The sequence below is a fragment of the Dama dama genome, chromosome 9, assembly GCF_033118175.1.
Source record: "Dama dama isolate Ldn47 chromosome 9, ASM3311817v1, whole genome shotgun sequence".
Taxonomy (NCBI): domain Eukaryota; kingdom Metazoa; phylum Chordata; class Mammalia; order Artiodactyla; family Cervidae; genus Dama; species Dama dama.
In genome coordinates, this window is record NC_083689.1 from 81,301,749 (window position 1) to 81,320,241 (window position 18,493).

Consider the following 18,493-nt stretch of genomic DNA (forward strand, 5'->3'; position numbering starts at 1 on the left):
CCTCTGCCCTTCCCCCAGCCCCTCTTCCTTCTCTCTTTCTTCTTTTGGTGCTTTTTTTTTTTTTTTTGTTCTCCCTGAAGCACCAGGGATAAAGCTCAGCTCAGAACCAACTGGTCAGAGTCCTTGAATCACATCCCATGTGCAGTGAGATTCATACAGCAAATGGCGTTGCCTGAGAATAGAATTGTAAGGCCACGCATGAATACTGACTCTAGTCCGAGGGGTAAAGGAAGCTGCGTGTGAATATGAAAATGAAAACTCAAAAACCTTGGGAGAAAAATAAACATGACAGAAGCAGCCAGATAATGTTTTTATGTTTTCACCTTTAATTGACTAAAAATATCAATACAACATACTCCTTGGACAGTCTCCCCAAGCCCCCCTCCCCTCTTTTTAATGGGAGTGAGAAAAAGTGGTTTGGAGGAAGAACGCTCGCTGAATTGATAAAACAGTAGTTACCCCTGGGAAGTACAAGTGGGGACCTAGAAAGGCCTTTATTTTTTATTTTAAACACATTCATCACTGTTTGATTTTGTTTTGAGCCAGCCTGTAGTACATTTTTTAATTAAGAACTATACCTTTTTAAAAACCGATGAGGAAGAGAGGCGAGTTACTTTCTGTACAAGAAAGCTACGTTGTTTTTTAAGTAAGTTTTATTAACAAGTGACAATTACTTTTTTATGATACATTTAAGATAGTGAATTATGAATGACTGAAAATCCCCTCCAGCCTAATTGGGAACCATTATGTCTGGTAATTGCCACTGATTTCTGCAAACAGTCATTTTTCTCGGGCCTATTAACATAATTTGAATTTTTAATTGCCCTTCATAATTGTCTGTTGGAGCTAACAAACAGTCCCATTCACCAAAGGGTTTCAGGGGGTTTCACCCCCAGAGAACTCAGGCTGGAAACTCAAAAGACACTATTAGGACTTGGTGGATTGTCAAATTGAGGTGGCAGCCGTGGTGACAAATGTGACACATTCTTTTAAGGACCCACTGGGGTGATACTTTTTCAGATTTCTGAATCACTGAGTTTGTCCACTTTGTTTTGAAGCTACCTCAAAAAAAAAAAAAAAAAAGAATGTCACACTGTTAACAATTTTAACAAGGACTTTCATACTGGTACTTTACTGCAATAAGTGTGAACATTCTGGAAAAAGGGAAGAACATGTCCTGCCCCATTTCCTGTAGGATTTGTGGTGTAATTAACTTTGTGAATTCAGAGAAGGACAGAATTCCCAGTAGAGATACCTACATATCTTAATATATGTAGAATAACATTAGCTGCAAAGACAATTTATGTTTATTTTTTTAAGTTAAATTCAGAAAAGTACAAAGAGAAATACAGAGGAAATTAACTATAATTTTGCTAATAGTAAATAGTGTATTTTTGCATAAATGCATACATATATGTATACTCGTGTTTATATTTCCCACATAATTTAATATTCTTCTAAGATATTATTTTTAAGGACTACATATGGTCCAACATATGGATTCACCATTGGTTACTGAAGCATTCTACTCCTGTTGGATATTTAGTTTCTCAGTTTTTACCATTACAAAAAAGTGATGTGGGTTTCATATCCATCTCTGATAACTCCCTCAAGAAAATGTCCTAGCAGTTGCATATACTCTTGAATCATCCTCCAAGAAGTTGAATTTCACTATACATGCTCCTAGCAGTATATAAGAGTGCTAAATTTCCCATACTTTCCTCAACATTAGACATTAACCTTTATTAAAATATTGGTATAGTTGTTAACTTTAAAAATCCCATCATTTTGTAAAGTTGAATTTATTTGATCAGTAGTGAAGTCAAACATCTTTTTCATCTGATTATTAATTTATAGCTTAGGTGTGTGTTTTTAAACTCCAGTTCTTCCCCACACTGGCCATTTTTCCCTTTGAGTATACTACTTTTTCTTACAGTCATAATCAAGATTTAAACATTTTTGTGCTTTATTTAAACCTCTGGAGATAGCGCTGCTTCCAAGTGAGTAGGTTGTCAGTGCAAGAAAAACAACAGACTCTAGCCCAAAACACACAACTAGTTCAGGATCTACAGAAAGGAGAGTTGGGTCTGACCACTGCTGTCTGGCTCTTACACATTTGCCATAGGTGGGAAAGAATCGTTTGTCTCTCACAACAATATAGGGAGCCATTAGCAAAACTACCCCATGGGACCTCTGTCTTCCCCCTTCTAGTCTTTGATTTGGTCCCCTTGACACGTCCCCGGGAAACCCTTTAAGAACTTGCACCTGGCTGAGAAGTGAGGGAATTAGGAAATGCCCATCAGAAACATAGACTGGAGCTACTAGTCCAAAATACCAACTCACAAGCACTTCTCCCCACCCAAGTTCATAAGGTCCAGCATTAAGCAATGTCTAGGAGTTGACTCATTGGAAAAGACCCTGATGCTGGGAGGGATTGGGGGCAGGAGGAGAAGGGGATGACAGAGGATGAGATGGCTGGATGGCATCACAGACTCGATGGACATGCGTTTGAGTAAACTCTGGGAGTTGGTGATGGACAGGGAGGCCTGGCGTGCTGTGATTCATGGGGTCACAAAGAGTCGGACACGACTGAGTGACTAAACTGAACTGAATCAATATATTGATGAGGAATCTGATACTTAATGATATGTAAGGAGCCACAGAAATAGTCAGCAGTTTCAGTGAGAATATCTGATGACTCAAATCTCTTTCCAAAGTTGGGAGCTTGAGCGTTCATTGAAGTACCTTTAACAAAGGTTCCAGCTGAAATCTTTATGAGAGTCACTCTGAGGCAGCCCATCTGCTGGAGTGAGCAAGTCTGAAGCCTAGTTATGTGTCCTCAAATGGGAAACTGTCGGTACTATTGCTGTGAATGTGTTCCAAGTGTGAATGCGTTCCACGATTCTTCATAACTTTTGAGATACATTCAGCAGGGACATCAGAGAAGGGTAGGTGCTAAATGAATTCCTACATAGAAGCTTCCAGGGCTCAGCATCTGCTGGTGACTCTGATGGAGACATTTTTTTTTTAAATAGCAACAGTTAGTTGTCAGTCCTGACACAGCCCACACTTTCAAGTTGAAACTAACTCTTATTACTCTTATTTCTGTCACATCCCCAAGAAACTCCAGCCATAGCCCACTTTTCTGTGATTCTCATCTCAGTCAGTACTTTGCAGACTTTGTTTCAAACTTGCTTTCCTTGAAGAGGCCTTGGAAAATCTTCCTTAATCAACTAAACAGAGAGAAAGAGTGTTGTATAGGTTTAAGGTAACTTTACAAATCAGGGTTTCCAGCACTAATTTGGGCTTTCTTTTTAAAAATTAAATAATAAACAAAGACATCTTTGAGAAAATGTGGTTTCCTTGGAATAAATTTTTAGACACTTGATAGCTGCGAGCTCCAAAGTTGGAGTCAGAAACTGGCTTGAATTCTAGATTTGATTTGCCACTTTCTAGGTTAAAGGTGGTGCTGCTGATGAGGGAAATAGGGTTGTTGTTAGAATTAAGTAAAATGACTTAGGCATACAGTACACTGTCAATAAGGATTTCTGAGTACATGCATGTCTTGGAGATGTGAATTCAGTTCCAAACCATCACAATTAAAGTGGGTATTGCAGTAAAGTGAGTTTCATGATTTTTTGGTTTCCCAGTGCATATAGAAGATATACTTACACTGTAGTCTAGTAACTGTGAAATAGCATTGTCTTTAAAAAAACAATATACATACCTTAATTTTAAAATAAACTGCCAGCCATCATCTGAGTCTGCAACAAGTTGCAATCATTTCTTACTGGTGAAGGGTTTAAAATATCGCACAAATCACCAGAACTTGACACAAAGAAGAAAGTGAACAAATGCTGCCAGAAAAATGTCTCTGTGGATTTGCTCAAGGCAGGGTTAGCATGAACCCACAATTTGTACAAAATGCAATGTCTGTGAAGTACAGTAAAATGAAGTATATCTGTATTGTCTTCGTTATTGTTAAAAGCTGACCAAAATTATTGTATTCAGCGGTCACATTTCTGAGGTCATTGTTTGTTCCCTCCTCTCTTCACAGCCATCAATATTCCCAGCTGATTCCAGCAAAGCCCAGTCCTGCTTTTAATGTGGAAATAGAGAGGAAAAATATGGGATAACTTAAAAGATGCCAGATGAATCTCTGCCCTGAAGCCAACTGTTTATACAGCTCATTCAACTAACAAATAATTTCACTGGTGATTTATTGTTTTCCTCAGTGAAATTTTCCTTCATCCATCCATAATTAAAAAGGGTACAGAGCAGTAAATCGGTGACCCTGTCATATAACATTTGTTAGCATTGAAAACTTAGGCATCATAGCTTTAAGACAGAAATACAAAGAGGTTAGATTGAACCTGAGAAACAGATTTTTAACCAATTTTTTATTTTAGAAAATTAAACATGTGAGTGTGTGTGCATGCATGTGAGTACATGCGTGTTTAAAGACTTGAGGCCAAAATATAAAGTATATGTGACACCGTGTTCTTAGAACAGCTTAATCTCCATTGATACTGAAAACATTCTCCTTATTAGCAGTGAGCACATGCAATGTTTACAGTTTCTTTTAGAAGATGGTTCCTTTTTTTTAGTGACAAGAAAATTTTCCAAGCTCAAGGAATAGATTGAATTATTTACCTAGTTCATAAGTTGTCTTTATTCAAAGTCAGTCCAACTACCCACTTGCCCATAAGGAAGTGCTAAACGGAACAGTCAGTAAGCATCTCAGAATCTGATTGTAGAGAAAGAAAAGTTTAACTTCTTTTCTGAAGAAATTACAGAATGGAAAAAAGCAGAGTTTGGACCCGAACTTTTCTACCAAGCTAACAAACAGCTGTGGATTCCTACTATATAACGTGATCCATAGATCTAATACAGTTCAGTTCAGTCGCTCAGTTGTGTCCCACTCTTTGTGACCCTGTGAACCTCAGCACGCCAGGCCTCCCTGTCCATCATCAACTCCTGGAGTTTACCCAAACTCCTGTCCATCGAGTCGGTGATGCCATCCAGCCATCTCATCCTCTGTCATCCCCTTCTCCTCCTGCCCTCAATCTTTCCCAGCATCAGGGTCTTTTCAAATGAGTCAGCTCTTTGCATCAGGTGGCCAAAGTATTGGAGTTTCAGCTTCAACATCAGTCCTTCCAAAGAACACCCAGGACTGATCTCCTTTAGGGTGGACTGGTTGGATCTCCTTGCAGTCCAAAGGATTCTCAAGAGTCTTCTCCAACAGCACAGTTCAAAATCATCAATTCTTCTGCGCTCAGCTTTCTTTATAGTCCGAATGTCACATTCATACATGACCACTGGAAAAACCATAGTCTTGACTAGATGGACCTTTGTTGACAAAGTAATGTCTCTGTTTTTTAATATGCTGTCTAGGTTGGTCACAACTTTCCTTCCAAGGAGTAAGCGTCTTTTAACTTCATGGCTGCAATCACCACCTGCAGTGATTTTGGAGCCCAAAAAATAAAGTCAGCCACTGTTTCCACTGTTTCCCCATCTATTTGCCATGAAGTGATGGGACTGGATGCCATAATCTTAGTTTTCTGAATGTTGAGCTTTTAAGTCAACTTTTTCAACCTCCTCTTTCACTTTCATCAAGAGGCTCTTTAGTTCTTCTTCACTTTCTGCCAGAAGGGTGGTGTAATCTGCATATCTGAGGTTATTGATATTTCTCCCGGCAATCTTGATTCCAGCTTGTGCTTCTTCCAGCCCAGCGTTTCTCATGATGTACTCTGCATATAAGTTAAATAAGCAGGGTGACAATATACAGCCTTGACGTACTCCTTTTCCTATTTGGATCCAGCCTGTTGTTCCATGTCTAGTCCTAACTGTTGCTTCCTGACCTGCATACAGGTTTCTCAAGAAGCAGATCAGGTGGTCTGGTACGCCCATCTCTTTCAGAATTTTCCACAGTTTGTTGTGATCCACACAGTCAAAGGCTTTGGCATAGTCAATAAAGCTGAAATAGATGTTTTTTCTGGAACTCTCTTGCTTTTTTGATGATCCAGCAGATGTTGGCAAATTGATCTCTGGTTCCTCTGCCTTTTCTAAAACCAGCTTGAACATCTGGAAGTTCTCAGTTCATGTATTGCTGAAGCCTGGCTTGGAGAATTTTGAGCATTACTTTACTAGCATGTGAGATGAGTGCAATTGTAATAATGATGCTTTAAAAATTCTGGTGTTACCAGACACAAGTTCATGTGCCCAATGCACAGTGAAGTCAAACACACTGAAATGTGGGACTTCAGAGCAGAGAAAGGTTTATTGCAGGGGCCATGCAAGGAGATGGGTGGCTCCCCCTCAAAACCCCAGACTCCTTGAAGGTTTTCAGCAAAGCATTTTTAAAGGTGAGATGAAGGAGGGGTGTGGTTGGTTGTTGTAGACTTCTTGGTGTGGGAATCCTTTGTTCTTAGAGCTGTCCACATAGGTCAGGTCATGGTATTCCTGTAAACTCCCAACATGACAAATGTTATTCTCTGTCCTGCAACTTTTTATCTCTGTATGAATGGGAAAATACTACACTCTTAAAGGTCAGAGTCTTGAGAATGGGCTCTCCTGTACATTTCAGGCTACAGGCCACATTCTTTTTTCTTTCTTAATTGGAGGCTAATTACTTTACAATATTGTAGTGCTTTTTCCCCCAAACAGTGACATGAATCAGCCATGGGTGTACATGTGTCCCCCATCCTGAAGCCCCCTCCCACCTCCTTCCCCATCCATCCCTCAGGGTCATCCCAGTGCACTGGCCTGCAGGCCGCATTCTTAACTGTAAGCAAAAGCAATAGAACACAGAGGTTAAAGCAAAAGAAACATCTAACATGGAGTCAAATGTGGTCTTCCTTATTACAATGGGAGAGAAAGGATGGGAGGTATTAAAACCTACCAGTGTATTTCTCCCATAAGGGTTCTGCTGTAACTGAATGTCACTCTGGAACAAATTCTACTCACATAAGAATGAACTTGATACAAACTGTATATGCTTCTGCCTCCTGGACCAACTTATCTCTCCTACACTCCCTCCTCCCCACCCCCACATTACCTGAGGACGCAGTAACTCAGCTAACAATATAGAAGCCTCATTAAGCCTCTAAAACATGCTTAGTCTCAAAAGAGAGTAGCATTTTGAAAGAGACAGACAGTAACAACAGATACAATCATGAGGAAGAAAACACAGAATGAACGAAATGGCAATGACTATACCATGCACCATGGAGGACCACCTCAAGATAAGGTACTCAGTGTTGCTATTGATCAGAAGTGAATTAATGTCAGAAAAAGAAAAGAACATTTGGTCTACCAGACTATGTCAGCCTGGTTTGAACATGTCTTCCCAGGGAACTGTCAAGTTTTCCCAGTCTCCATTTGAAGGGTAATTGTGCCAGTGACTGAATGCTCAGAGCAACCTTGCCACCTCACTTTTCTTTGTACATAACACTCAATTTATTGGAGCAACCAAGCACCACCTAGTGTGCTGGTCATTCATTTAAAGCACAGTTAACTTTCTTTGAAGTTGTCATCCTCATTTTTTTAACTTTTGATGCAATTTTAAAACTGTAGGAGAAAATAGAACCACTCGAGCACAATTACCAGATTCACCACTTGTATATGTTTGCCCCATTTGTCAATTGCTTTATCATTCTTTGCCCCTCTTCTCCTCTTTCTCCCCATCCCTCTCTCCCCACCAAACCCCCCTTTCTTATGAGCATTTTTTTCCTGAGTCAGTTGAATAAGATGCTCCCGTATCCAGCTCCTTGACCCCTGAATACTTCACTGTGTATTTCCCAAGAACAAAGATGCCCTTACCTAGGAAGTGTTACTTGCTCAGTCATGTCTGATTCTTTGTGACCTCATGGACTGTAGCCCGCAAGGCTTCTCTGTCCATGGAAATCTCTAGGTAAGAATACTAGCCATTCCCTTCTCCAGGGTGGGGTCTTTCTGACCCAGGGATCAAACCCAGGTCTTCTGCACTGCAGGCAGATTCTTTACCCATCTGAGCCAGCAGGGAAGCCTCCACTCCTACATAACTACAATACAAATAACCAAAACCAAACAACAACAGTAACAACAAAATTAGCATCGATAGAAGATAATCTAATCTTCCGTCCATGTTCACATATTATCAGTTGCCCCTATAGCTCCTGCTTCTAGTGTAGTGTTCATTTCAGGGTCACACCCTGCAGCTTTGCTTTTGTGTCTTTTTACTCTCTTTTAATCTCAAACATTTCCTTTGCTTTTCTTTGTCGTTTTTGATTATGACATTTTTAACATTTTATTGAAGTTTTACTATAAGTAAAAGCTTCTGATATGTATATCTATATATATCATAAATGTACAGTCCAGTGAATTTTCCACATATGGAATACACCCATGTTACAAGCACCAGAGCAAGAAATAGACCCTAAATACAGCACCCAGGAGCCCTCCTCAGCAGTTAACTTTTACTGTGCACATTGATTAGCCAAAAGAAGCATGAATTCTTCTTGACCAGATTCAGCTCTTTCATTCCAGCGTATCTCTTGCTTGTGGCGCTAAGCTGTCTTGCTCGCGTGGTGGAACAGACCTCTTGCCGCCATCTGATACCGGGAGGGGCAGGGCGTCGCTGTCCACTGTGGTCTGAAGGAAGCCAGGAGTTTGGTTTAATGAAGTTAGACAGGGGAATGATATTGTTCACATCTAAGGAGCAGAACTCCTGTCTATGGTGATGGACCTTTTTGTGTTCCATTTCTTTGGGGACCTTTTAAATATGGTCCTTCTGCACTTGACCATGTGCAGTTTGTACCCCTGGGACTTCCATGAAAGGTACTGGGGCTGGACAGTAAGCTCCTGTCAGGCAGAATTCACTGGTTTACATGCTCTGGGGGCATTCCTGATTCCCCAGCCTGCTTTAGGCCACATCCAATGCCTCCTGCAGAGCAGTAACCTCTGTTTATACCAATACTTTTACTGGGGGGATGATTTCATTACTATCTAGGGCCCTGATCTGACACTAGGTTGCATGGAACAGCGACCCTGTCCGTTTTGACCCCCATGTGTCCTCATTGGTGCCCGATGCTTAATAGACAATAAATAGCTGTGACGTGGGAGAAGGAATACATCAGTAGTACCTTCTAACAAACAATAAGATCATGGCACCCTGAGATATGCGTCAACCCAGCGTAACCCCTTTTGGCATAAAAGAATAGAGATGGATTGTTCTGGCTCTGAGAATTTGAGAATGTTTTGCTTGTTTTAGTTTTAAATGGGAGAAATCACACTTTTGAAAAATGCCTAAATTGGGCCTTACATATACATCAGTTCAGTTCAGTCACTCAGTCGCGTCCGACTCTTTGCGACCCCATGAATTGCAGCACGCCAAGCCTCCTTGTCCATCACCAACTCCCGGAGTTTACTTAAACTCATGCCCATCATGTCGGTGATGCCATCCAGTCATCTCATCTTCTGTCGTCCCCTTCTCCTCCTGCCCTAGTAGACACTTAGAAAGCATCCATTTCTAATTAATTGCTTTGAGAGCGTAGTACTACTTTAGCAGGGAAGCTGCATGTTGCTATTTTCAAGAAATTCTATATTTGTCCCATTGTATTACTTTAAGAAAAACGTTTAGCCAGGCCTCATTTCACTGTGTATTCTTAACATTTGCTGGGGAGGAACCCCAAAGTTCTGTTTTACTAAACAACCAGAGCCCAATTTATTCAGGAAAATACAGATTATAAAAGGTTTGCAAGCAAAAGAAGGTTTTGAAAGCCAAACCTTTGAATGGGTTGTTTATAAGAAGTTAAATAGGCTCCGCTGTCTTTTCTTCCACTTTTTCCCTTAACGATGATAGTAATACAAGTGGATGCTTTACTCGGTAACAATAGGAACTCTCACCAAAACCCTCTAAGCTGTAGGACTTGATCTTTGGGGCACGCACTTAAACTGCCGCCTTTGGGTTCTCAAATGCTGATGATCTGGGGTCGTCGTTTGTGCTGTGTGACCCCGTCTCAAATTAGGGCTGACCAGTAGTAGCTCGGGGCTTCCCTGGAGGCTCGGTGGTAAAGAATCCGCCTGTCAGTACAGGAGACTTGAGTTGGGTCCCTGGGTTGGGAAGACTCCCTGGAGAAGGAAACAGCAACCCATTCCAGTATTCTGGCCTGGGAAATCCCATGAAGGAGCTCCGAGGGCTACAGTCCATGGGATGGGATTGCAAAGAGGCAGATGTGCCTGAGGACTAAACAGCAACAAGTAATAGCTAGACAATCAGGAGTGCTTCTGGCTTGGTGAATCGTTAGTAGCAAAGGAACGTATCTGAAATATACATTTCCTCACTACTTTTTCAACCTAGCTTTCTCAGCCACTATGGAGGATAGTGATGACTTACAACTCCAGTGTGACATTTTAAGAGAACCGGTGAGGCAGGGGGAAGGTAGTATAAGTGTAAATGTAAAAGATATGGCTCATTCTGTCTTTGAAATTGTTGGTGTGAAAAGAGCTCAATAGTGTTTTATTTAAACAAGGTCGGCTCCGACCTTGATTGACTTGTAGTAAATTGCCTGGTACAAGAGGCGAAAGGAAGTGGAGAGAAAAATGGCAATCAGCACCAAATGTTTCACGCATTGATTGACAAGCACCAGAGATGTGCTAGAGTAAGATAAATTGGCCAACAGGGCCCATCTTGACAGCTCCTGAGATGGGAAAATTGTTCTTGTTAATTTGCTGCGGGAACCTTGTCATTTATGGAATGTACACGTGAGTGTCTCCTAATTGTATAAACAAAGTTCAGATTCCTTTGCAGCTTTGTGCTGTTCTCAGATTTGGTAATTTTTTGGTCTGAATCACCAGGATGCATTTGTAAACAGCTTTTGAATTGGGGGAGAAAAGGGGAAGCAGTGTACCTGCTTCAAGCTGGCATCTTCCACTGCAATATAGGAAATTGCTTGGCAGACATTTTCCTCTTAACAATAGGTTTCAAACAAACTCATGTGCAGAAGCTTCCTTTCCATCCACTTCCCATGATCTTCTTCTGGTGTGATGGGTCTTAATTGGCTTTAATCTCATCACAGGCAAGAATTGGCAGTTTTTAGATATGTGAGTTTGTTTTTAGAGATTTGGGAGTGGCCAAAAAAAATCCTTCATAGGTTTTTCTTACCTTCACCCCTTCGGTGTTTCCTTCTTTCAGCTGTCCCCTAGCATTCATTAATTTCCATTGGAGTAGAGTTGCTTTATAATGTGAGTACGGCAGAGTGAACCAGTCAGCATACATACATCTGCTCCCTTGTGGACTTCCTTTCCATTCACGTCACCACGGTGCGTTAACTAGAGTTCCCTGTTCTATACAGTATGTTCTCACCAGTTACCTGTTTTATACCTTGTATCAATAGAGCGTATGTGTCAATTCCAGTCTCCCAATTTCTTCCACTTCCCCTCTCCCCACTAGCATTGTTTTTCTAGAACTTTCCCTCCCCTGTCTCCTTCTACCATGCTGAATTAATCATTGTCATTTCTCAGTCCCCTCTTTACATCTCTTTCTATAAATTCAACTATAATTTGTATCAAGTAGTAGGTAGCCTGCCAGAGAGATCCATCTATCAGTCATCTTTGCACCTTGTTTGCCATTTTTTGCAGATTAGGTAAAAATTTATTTTCCCTTTAACAGTGTAATTTTAAAAGGTTGTTGCAGAAATTTCTTTTTATATTTTTCAAGTAGAAATCCTCCCCATCATTACCTTCTCTCTCTCTCTCTGAATCTTTTCAGACCTTTGTCCATTCTTGATTGGGTAGGAATGATATTTTTATTTAAGAGGGATGTGTGAAAAATAACTTCAAAATATAAGAAATTAAATATAAGTGAATCTTTGAAATAATCAGGTGTTATTTTATTAACCACCTTCATTGATGTCACAACTCTGAACAATGTGTCACTATACCACTCTCCATGAGAAAGATCCAGACTCAAAAATGTCCGTGATTCCCATATTATCTTGTGCAGACCCCTTTATTATTAAAGTATTCTTTCTGGTTTTAGGCAGGTCGCAGGGATGTTTGAAGCAGTCTGGCATATAAGATGGGCTTCCCTTGTGGCTCAGCTGGTAAAGAATCCGCCTGCAATGCAAGAGACCTGAGTTCAGTCTCTGGGTTGGGAAGATCCCCTGGAGAGGGAAAGGCTATCCCCTCCAGTATTCTGGCATGGAGAATTCCATGTACGTGAAATGAGATAAGGGAGTGGTAGGGCCGGGAGTGAACTGGACAATATAAACCCTGCTAAAAGCACTTGAGGTTATGCCCACAGACAGGCAGACAGACATTGCATGCTGCAAACTGTAAAGGTGCAGAGTTTGTGATTTTTCAACTTAAACTTACAGCCCTTAACCTTTTCCAAAATACTCGCTTTGTATCTCATTTTTGTTTTCAGAGCAGCCCTGGAAGGGAGGCTCTTGAAATTCCATTTTCCCCACTTCACAGTAGAAACAGGCACACCAACAAGTGTTCGTGGAGGCAAGGAACAGGCTGCTGAGCTCATCCTGGCCGCTCCTCCTGTGGCCGTTCTTGCCACTTTCCACCTACCTAGGGTTCATACACGGCTTCCTTCCAGCCTTGTTCTTTCACCCGCCTCCCTCCACCATCTACTTAGCCAGGCCTCATTCCTAAACCATCTCTGGTGGCCTCTAGTTGTCATCAGCCCCTCCTTTCCCAGGGAGAGGTCACTACACTTTCTCTGGGTTCCCCTGCCATGCTAAGCAGATGCCTTGAAGAGCAGATACCATGTTGAAAATAGCCAAATAGTTACCAGTCCTCGCAAACGTGTGAATTCCTCGAGGACACAGGCTATGTCTGGTTTCATGTTTTGGTCCTCCTATCTAAGCCGGTTCCTGCCACACGGCCAGCCCTCAGTGAAGACTGGCTGAGCAAATGTAAAATGTTAGCATACCCTCAGGACCACTCAGCGACTTAGAAAAGTGTTGGATCCGGCATCCCTGCAGTCAGCTTTTTTCTCCATCTGCATGCATCCATCCACAGGACCTGACTGGCAAATCATTGGATTTAGAAATTATCCTCAGTCAGAAACAAGAAGGAAAGGGACTCTGACCTGTCAGCAGTGCTCAGATCACTAGAGAAAGTTCACCCCCAAGTAGCCTGAAAGTGCTGGGAGTCTTTTTTAGAATGCTCAGGTGGTATTTATGTGATGCCAAAAATGTTTTGAAAGGTTGAGAACAGATGATGCCACAGTGTAAAATGCTACAAGTAACACTGAAAACAATGCTAGGGTATTTTGGATCTCTTTTATTAACAAATTAATAGCCCAGGACATGCTTATGAACCACATTCCCCAGGCTAGGTTTCAGAGAAAGCCTCTTTGGACTGTTCCTAAGTGGCATCTTTTGCTCCACATAAATGAACTTGATTTTTCCCTTTCTACTTCGATAAGATCCACATTCCAAATTGTGCATTATCTTGAGGACAATAAGGATGTGGTTTCAGAGACTCTGGCTTTTTGGACTGAACCACAGAACTCATCTTACTCCATTTTTATCCACACTTGAATTTCCTCTCTAGCATCACCATCAAAGGCTGTTTAACATCTGCTTGAATGCCTGCACTTATGGTGAACTCATTCCCACACAAGAAATATCATTTCATGTGGTTACTAGTCAGTTCATCAGAAAATCCAACCTATTTGGCTTGACTTTTTTCCCCTTATTTTCTTTATTTCTTGGTCCCTTTTCTAGCCTCTGTAAACAAATAAAATAAATGCCAACCTCCCTCTACAGGGGGGGATGGTATGGACTGGATTAAATCTGCCCTTGTGCACAGCAGACCCTACCTGCCCAGTCTCTAGTTCTCCTGACTGAGTATCTTAGTTTCTTTTTAAAAAAAAAGCATTTTTTTTATTTTTTTGGCCTCACTGCACAGCATGTTCCCTGACCAGGGATTGAACCTGTACCACCTGTTTTGGAAGCATGGAGTCTTAACCAGTGGACTACCAGGGAAGTCTCTTAGTTTCTCTTAGACTTTGACCTGACTTGAATTTACTCCCCAGTGCCATCTTGCCATTTTCTTATGAACGTCTTGCAGTTTACAGTGTCATGTTAAATGTTACTATATCTGTGAGCATGTGCTGTCTCAGTGCAGAACTTGAAGTATGGTTTCTTCAGAACCTTGACTTATCTTAGTGGTTTGTTTGGGCCAAACACATCTATCAGTGCCTCATAACAGAGCTGCTATTTTATATGTGCTTCTGTTGAATCCTATTTTCCTATCTAGGACTTGATAGGTTTTTTCCTTCTGTTCTTTTATCTTCTATGAAGAACTTTATATGTACTCTCTTAGATTTCAGGCTAAGTGATTCAGCCTTCATTGCTTCTTCATTCTCATGTCCAAAATATAAGCTTTTGATTCTAGTACTGCGTTGCCTACAAATGTGCCAAGATTACTCTTTGTGTCCTTATTCAGTTTTTCTGTGAACCTACAGGACTTCTCAACAAAGCAGCCCTGTGGTTTATCACTAGGAATGTGCAGAGTGATAGCCTTTGGTGGGTCAGAATAGACAGCTAAATAGGCCATGAATGCTGGATGGGCCATGAGACTCGCTTCAGAGTGTTAAATCGTAAATGCATAATAAAGTGACCATAGATCTTAGCCTGGATTGAAAACTCAAGTTCCGCTAAGGACTATCTAGACAATATGAATGGATGAAATAGCCAGAGTTAAGTAAAAGAGAATGGTGAGGTCTCTGGTAAAGTAAGGGTTTCCCAGGTGGTGCTAGTGGTAAAGAATCCACCTGCCAATCCTGGAGGTGCAGGAGATACGGGTTCAAACCCTGGGTCAGGGAGATCCCCTGGAGGAGGAAATGGCAACCCACTCCAGTATTCTTGCCTGGAGAATCCCATGGACAGAGGAGCCTGTAGGGCTACAGTCCATGGGGTCACAAAGAGACAGACACAACTGAGCAACTAAGCATACCTGCAAGCTGGTAAAGAGTGTATATTTTAATCAAAGGCATTAAAATTCAATTTAAAAAAAAAACACAGTTTTGGTTAAAAAATACATATGTGTACATGTATATGAGTGTGTGTGTGTATGCATGCCAGATAAGACCAGTGGCCCACCGCAGGGCAGACCATACTCCAGAGAAAAGCGTTAGAACCAAGGAACAGACCTGGACCCGTGCATTTCTCCCATGTAGACAGCAATCTCCAGCTCTTAAAAGATTTTCTGGAGAGTCATTACTAAAAACTACCCATGCACTTCTCCGTCTTGGGTAGTTTTTAAGGTATTAGTTGATTCCCTAACTGGTGACTTCTTGCCAGAACGCTCTGTGTCAGCCTCATTTCTGTTGTTGATCTGACTGCTCTCACAGAGCTCGGTGCCCTGGTGGGGGAGTTTGGGAGCAGGCTAGACATCTGCCCCCTTCTACCCCGTTCCCAGCACCCTTGGGTGGGGGGTGGTCCTGACACTGGACCAGACAGACCACATAGAATAGGCCTCTTTTAAAGCCACATTGCACATTGTTTAGTTTCCTACCAGGACTCTAACCAATTACCACAAACTCAGTGGCTTAAGATAACACAAATTTATTAGCTTACAATTCTGGAGGTGAGGGCTGGAAAGCAGTCTCAGTGGACTAAATTCAAGGTGTCCTCAGAAGGCATTCCTTCTGCAGGCTCTAGGGGAGAATCTCTTTCCTTGCCTTTTCTACTTCTAGAGACTACCCACATCCCTTGACTCCTGCCCCTTCCTGACGTCACCCTGACCTTTGCCTCTGTGGTTACGTCTCTGTGAACTTTGACCCTTCTGCTGCCTTGTTATTTCCCTCTTATCACCCCAACGCAAGATCCTGAGCTTGATCCCATGTGCACATTCCCTTTTGCTGTGCAAGGTAACATACTCACAGGTTCCAGGGACCAGCTAGGTTATGGGTGATGTTGGGGACCAGCACGGTGTTCACCACATACGTTGTATAACTCATCCGTATCGAGTGTAGTCATGAGGCCAGCTGGTGGAGAAACCACTCAGCTCTGCCACTTTCATTCTTATCAGCTGAGTGATGCTGTGCCTCGAGGCGTTCACTGAGGAGGGGAACTCTGCCAGGACTTAGGGGACAGTGGCAGTCTTGGTGTGGTGCTAGGTCATGTGATGGAGAGAGAAGATGGAACTTCTTCCTTGAGCTCAACATTTAAAACCAGAAACTTCTTTCCTCCTTGACATGTAACCCAAAGAAGATGTCACCTCACTTCTGAAAGTAAGCAAAGCCATAAACAGAATCCAGGAAAAGCCTGGGAAATATCTTCCTGGGGGACAGGGGCTATTCCAGAAGATAAGGGTCTACAAAGATAAGGTTTGCATGATTATTTAAGAGAAACGAACTTTTCCAAAGGATCTGGGCTATGAAGAGAAAGCAGGGAAACTGGACCATCAGCTGGTCGCCAAGGGCTGACTTCGTGTGGCTACCCCCAGCCCACCCCTACCCGTTAGTGTGAAAGGAGTTAAAAGCAGCTCTCTGTAGTGTGACGTAGATGAGGTTTGGCATAAAAAATGCTAAATAATTACAACTCTGAAAGTTCTCATCTTCATTCACAAAGGTGTGATCTTTCCCACCTAATACTATCGCTCTTAGAGAGCATGAATCACTAATTGTTGTCTGTGAGTTTCTCCGTGGAACCCAGCAACAAAGAGCAAAGCCTTAAAGCTGACATATGAGGCCATGTGTCAGCCTATATGGAGATTTCCATTTCCCACCTTGGACATTATGTTGTTTGGAGTCAGTAGAAGATTAACTGGGGGAGGGGCTTATTGATCAATGTGATCATTTGCTAGGTGTTGGGGGTTGGGTAAACTACGAGAGCCAGAGCCATTTTTATCTTAGTTTGTCCTGTGGCTCACAAATTCTGAGTCCTGCTATGAAGTTGTCTTTGATGAGAAGACAGTGGCTGTGTGTATAGTCATAGATTCTTTTTAATATTATAAAGAAATATGTATATATCTGTATCCACATTTACCCTGGTTACCCAAGATATTAAGCAAGGATTTTTATAGTGTCAGACACTACAGAAATGCTTGGTAAGGTCAAAGAGCCTGTTATCTATTTCCCTTCTAGGTGTTATTCATCTTCTTGTTTTAGGGTATAAAAAGTCTCCCTGCAAGGCTTTGGATTTGGGCCTTGAATGCATCAATACCAGTGCTCAAGGGTAGACTTCTGACTATAAGGAATTTAAAAAAAAAAAAAAAAAGCTTCTTGGGCTTAAGCTTTGATTGAGGCCATGTCTGTCTTTGTGGGAAGCAGCAGCAGCAGCAAAAAGGAGTTTTCGGGTCAAGACTTGCTTAGGTCTTTCTGCAGGGGACAGCTGGAGACCCCTGAAGCTCACTTGTTTGGGAGGGAGGTGGGGAGGGAGTGAAGGAAATAGAAGTGCTGCTTTCCTTCCTCCTCTCTTCATTTCTCTGGTGAAAGAAATCGAAACCAAGGAGTTACTGTCTTTTTTAGAAAAGTTTCATTAGAGTAACATAAGTTAATACTGTCTTAATTGACCCTCTGATATTTTTTAAAATAAGGAGAATAGTAATGTTGGCTGTTTGTTACCTAATATACTAATTGTCTATACTACACACAGAATTTTCCCCACTCCATAATTCTCATCTCCCCATTACCGTATCCTTGATACTCTTAATGGAGAATCAGCAGCCAGGGATGCTTGAAATGATATTTAAATTATTTGAGAAAGACTTCTAATTAAGCTATTGGGAAATATATGGATCTGTGCTAAAATTGCAGGTAGCTGATTTGCTTTTCAACTTCTCTAAGGTTTTGCAAGTTTAAAGCTCAAGTCAAAGGCAGAACTAATAAAAGCACAGTTGAACTTAATATATTATATCAAGATTTACAGTAACAAATTATTGTTTTTCAGCTATGAAGATACCATTAAGCATATGCCAAGCAATCAGGGCATGACTGTAATAGGTTCATGAAGGAAAGCCTTTTACTAATCGTATTCGGTGGTGTTTTTCCCAAGACAGCAACAGCTTTTATAAAATGATGGTTATATCTCCTCATTATAGAACCTAATCTCCCCCAAAGACATTCAGCAGCTGCAAAACACTAGCATCTTTTAGTTGTAAATTGTTTTTTTATTATTTATTCCTATTTAACTAAAGAAGAGACGACCATCAGATGATTTAACAAGACGAGAATTTAGTGGTTGTAACATTTGACAGCCCCCAATTGTTAGCCCGTGCCTTGATCTCTTTACATCTGGGCTTAGTGGTAATTGGTGTTGCTTTGCTTTCATGCCTCTACTGTATTAGCTGAGTGTGAGTCTTCTAGAAAGCAAATGTGTGTGATCGGCTCTATCTCCCTTTAGCGTGGATTTTGAAGTTTTGTGGCAGAATTAGACAAAAAGGAGCACATGTGCCCTGCTGTAGGAAGTCAAATTTTGATAGGAGGTGTCATTTGGAGCTGGATTTGTTACCCACAAAGTGATACAGGCAAGTCAGCAGACAGAAGCCT

The 18,493-nt window shown here is 41.5% G+C and overlaps 1 protein-coding gene across 5 annotated transcripts in view; it reads left to right on the forward strand.

Moving 5' to 3' along the window:
• The window catches only part of TENM2 (teneurin transmembrane protein 2), a 1,030,924-nt gene that overhangs the window by 577,534 nt on the left and 434,897 nt on the right, over positions 1-18,493 (forward strand). The window contains exon 6 of one of the 5 annotated variants that reach the window (XM_061149488.1): positions 15,214-15,246. The exons of the other annotated variants lie outside the window; for them this stretch is intronic. Coding sequence (XP_061005471.1) covers positions 15,214-15,246 — 33 coding nt within the window. The remainder of the gene's footprint in view (positions 1-15,213; positions 15,247-18,493) is intronic. 5 annotated transcript variants of the gene reach the window in all.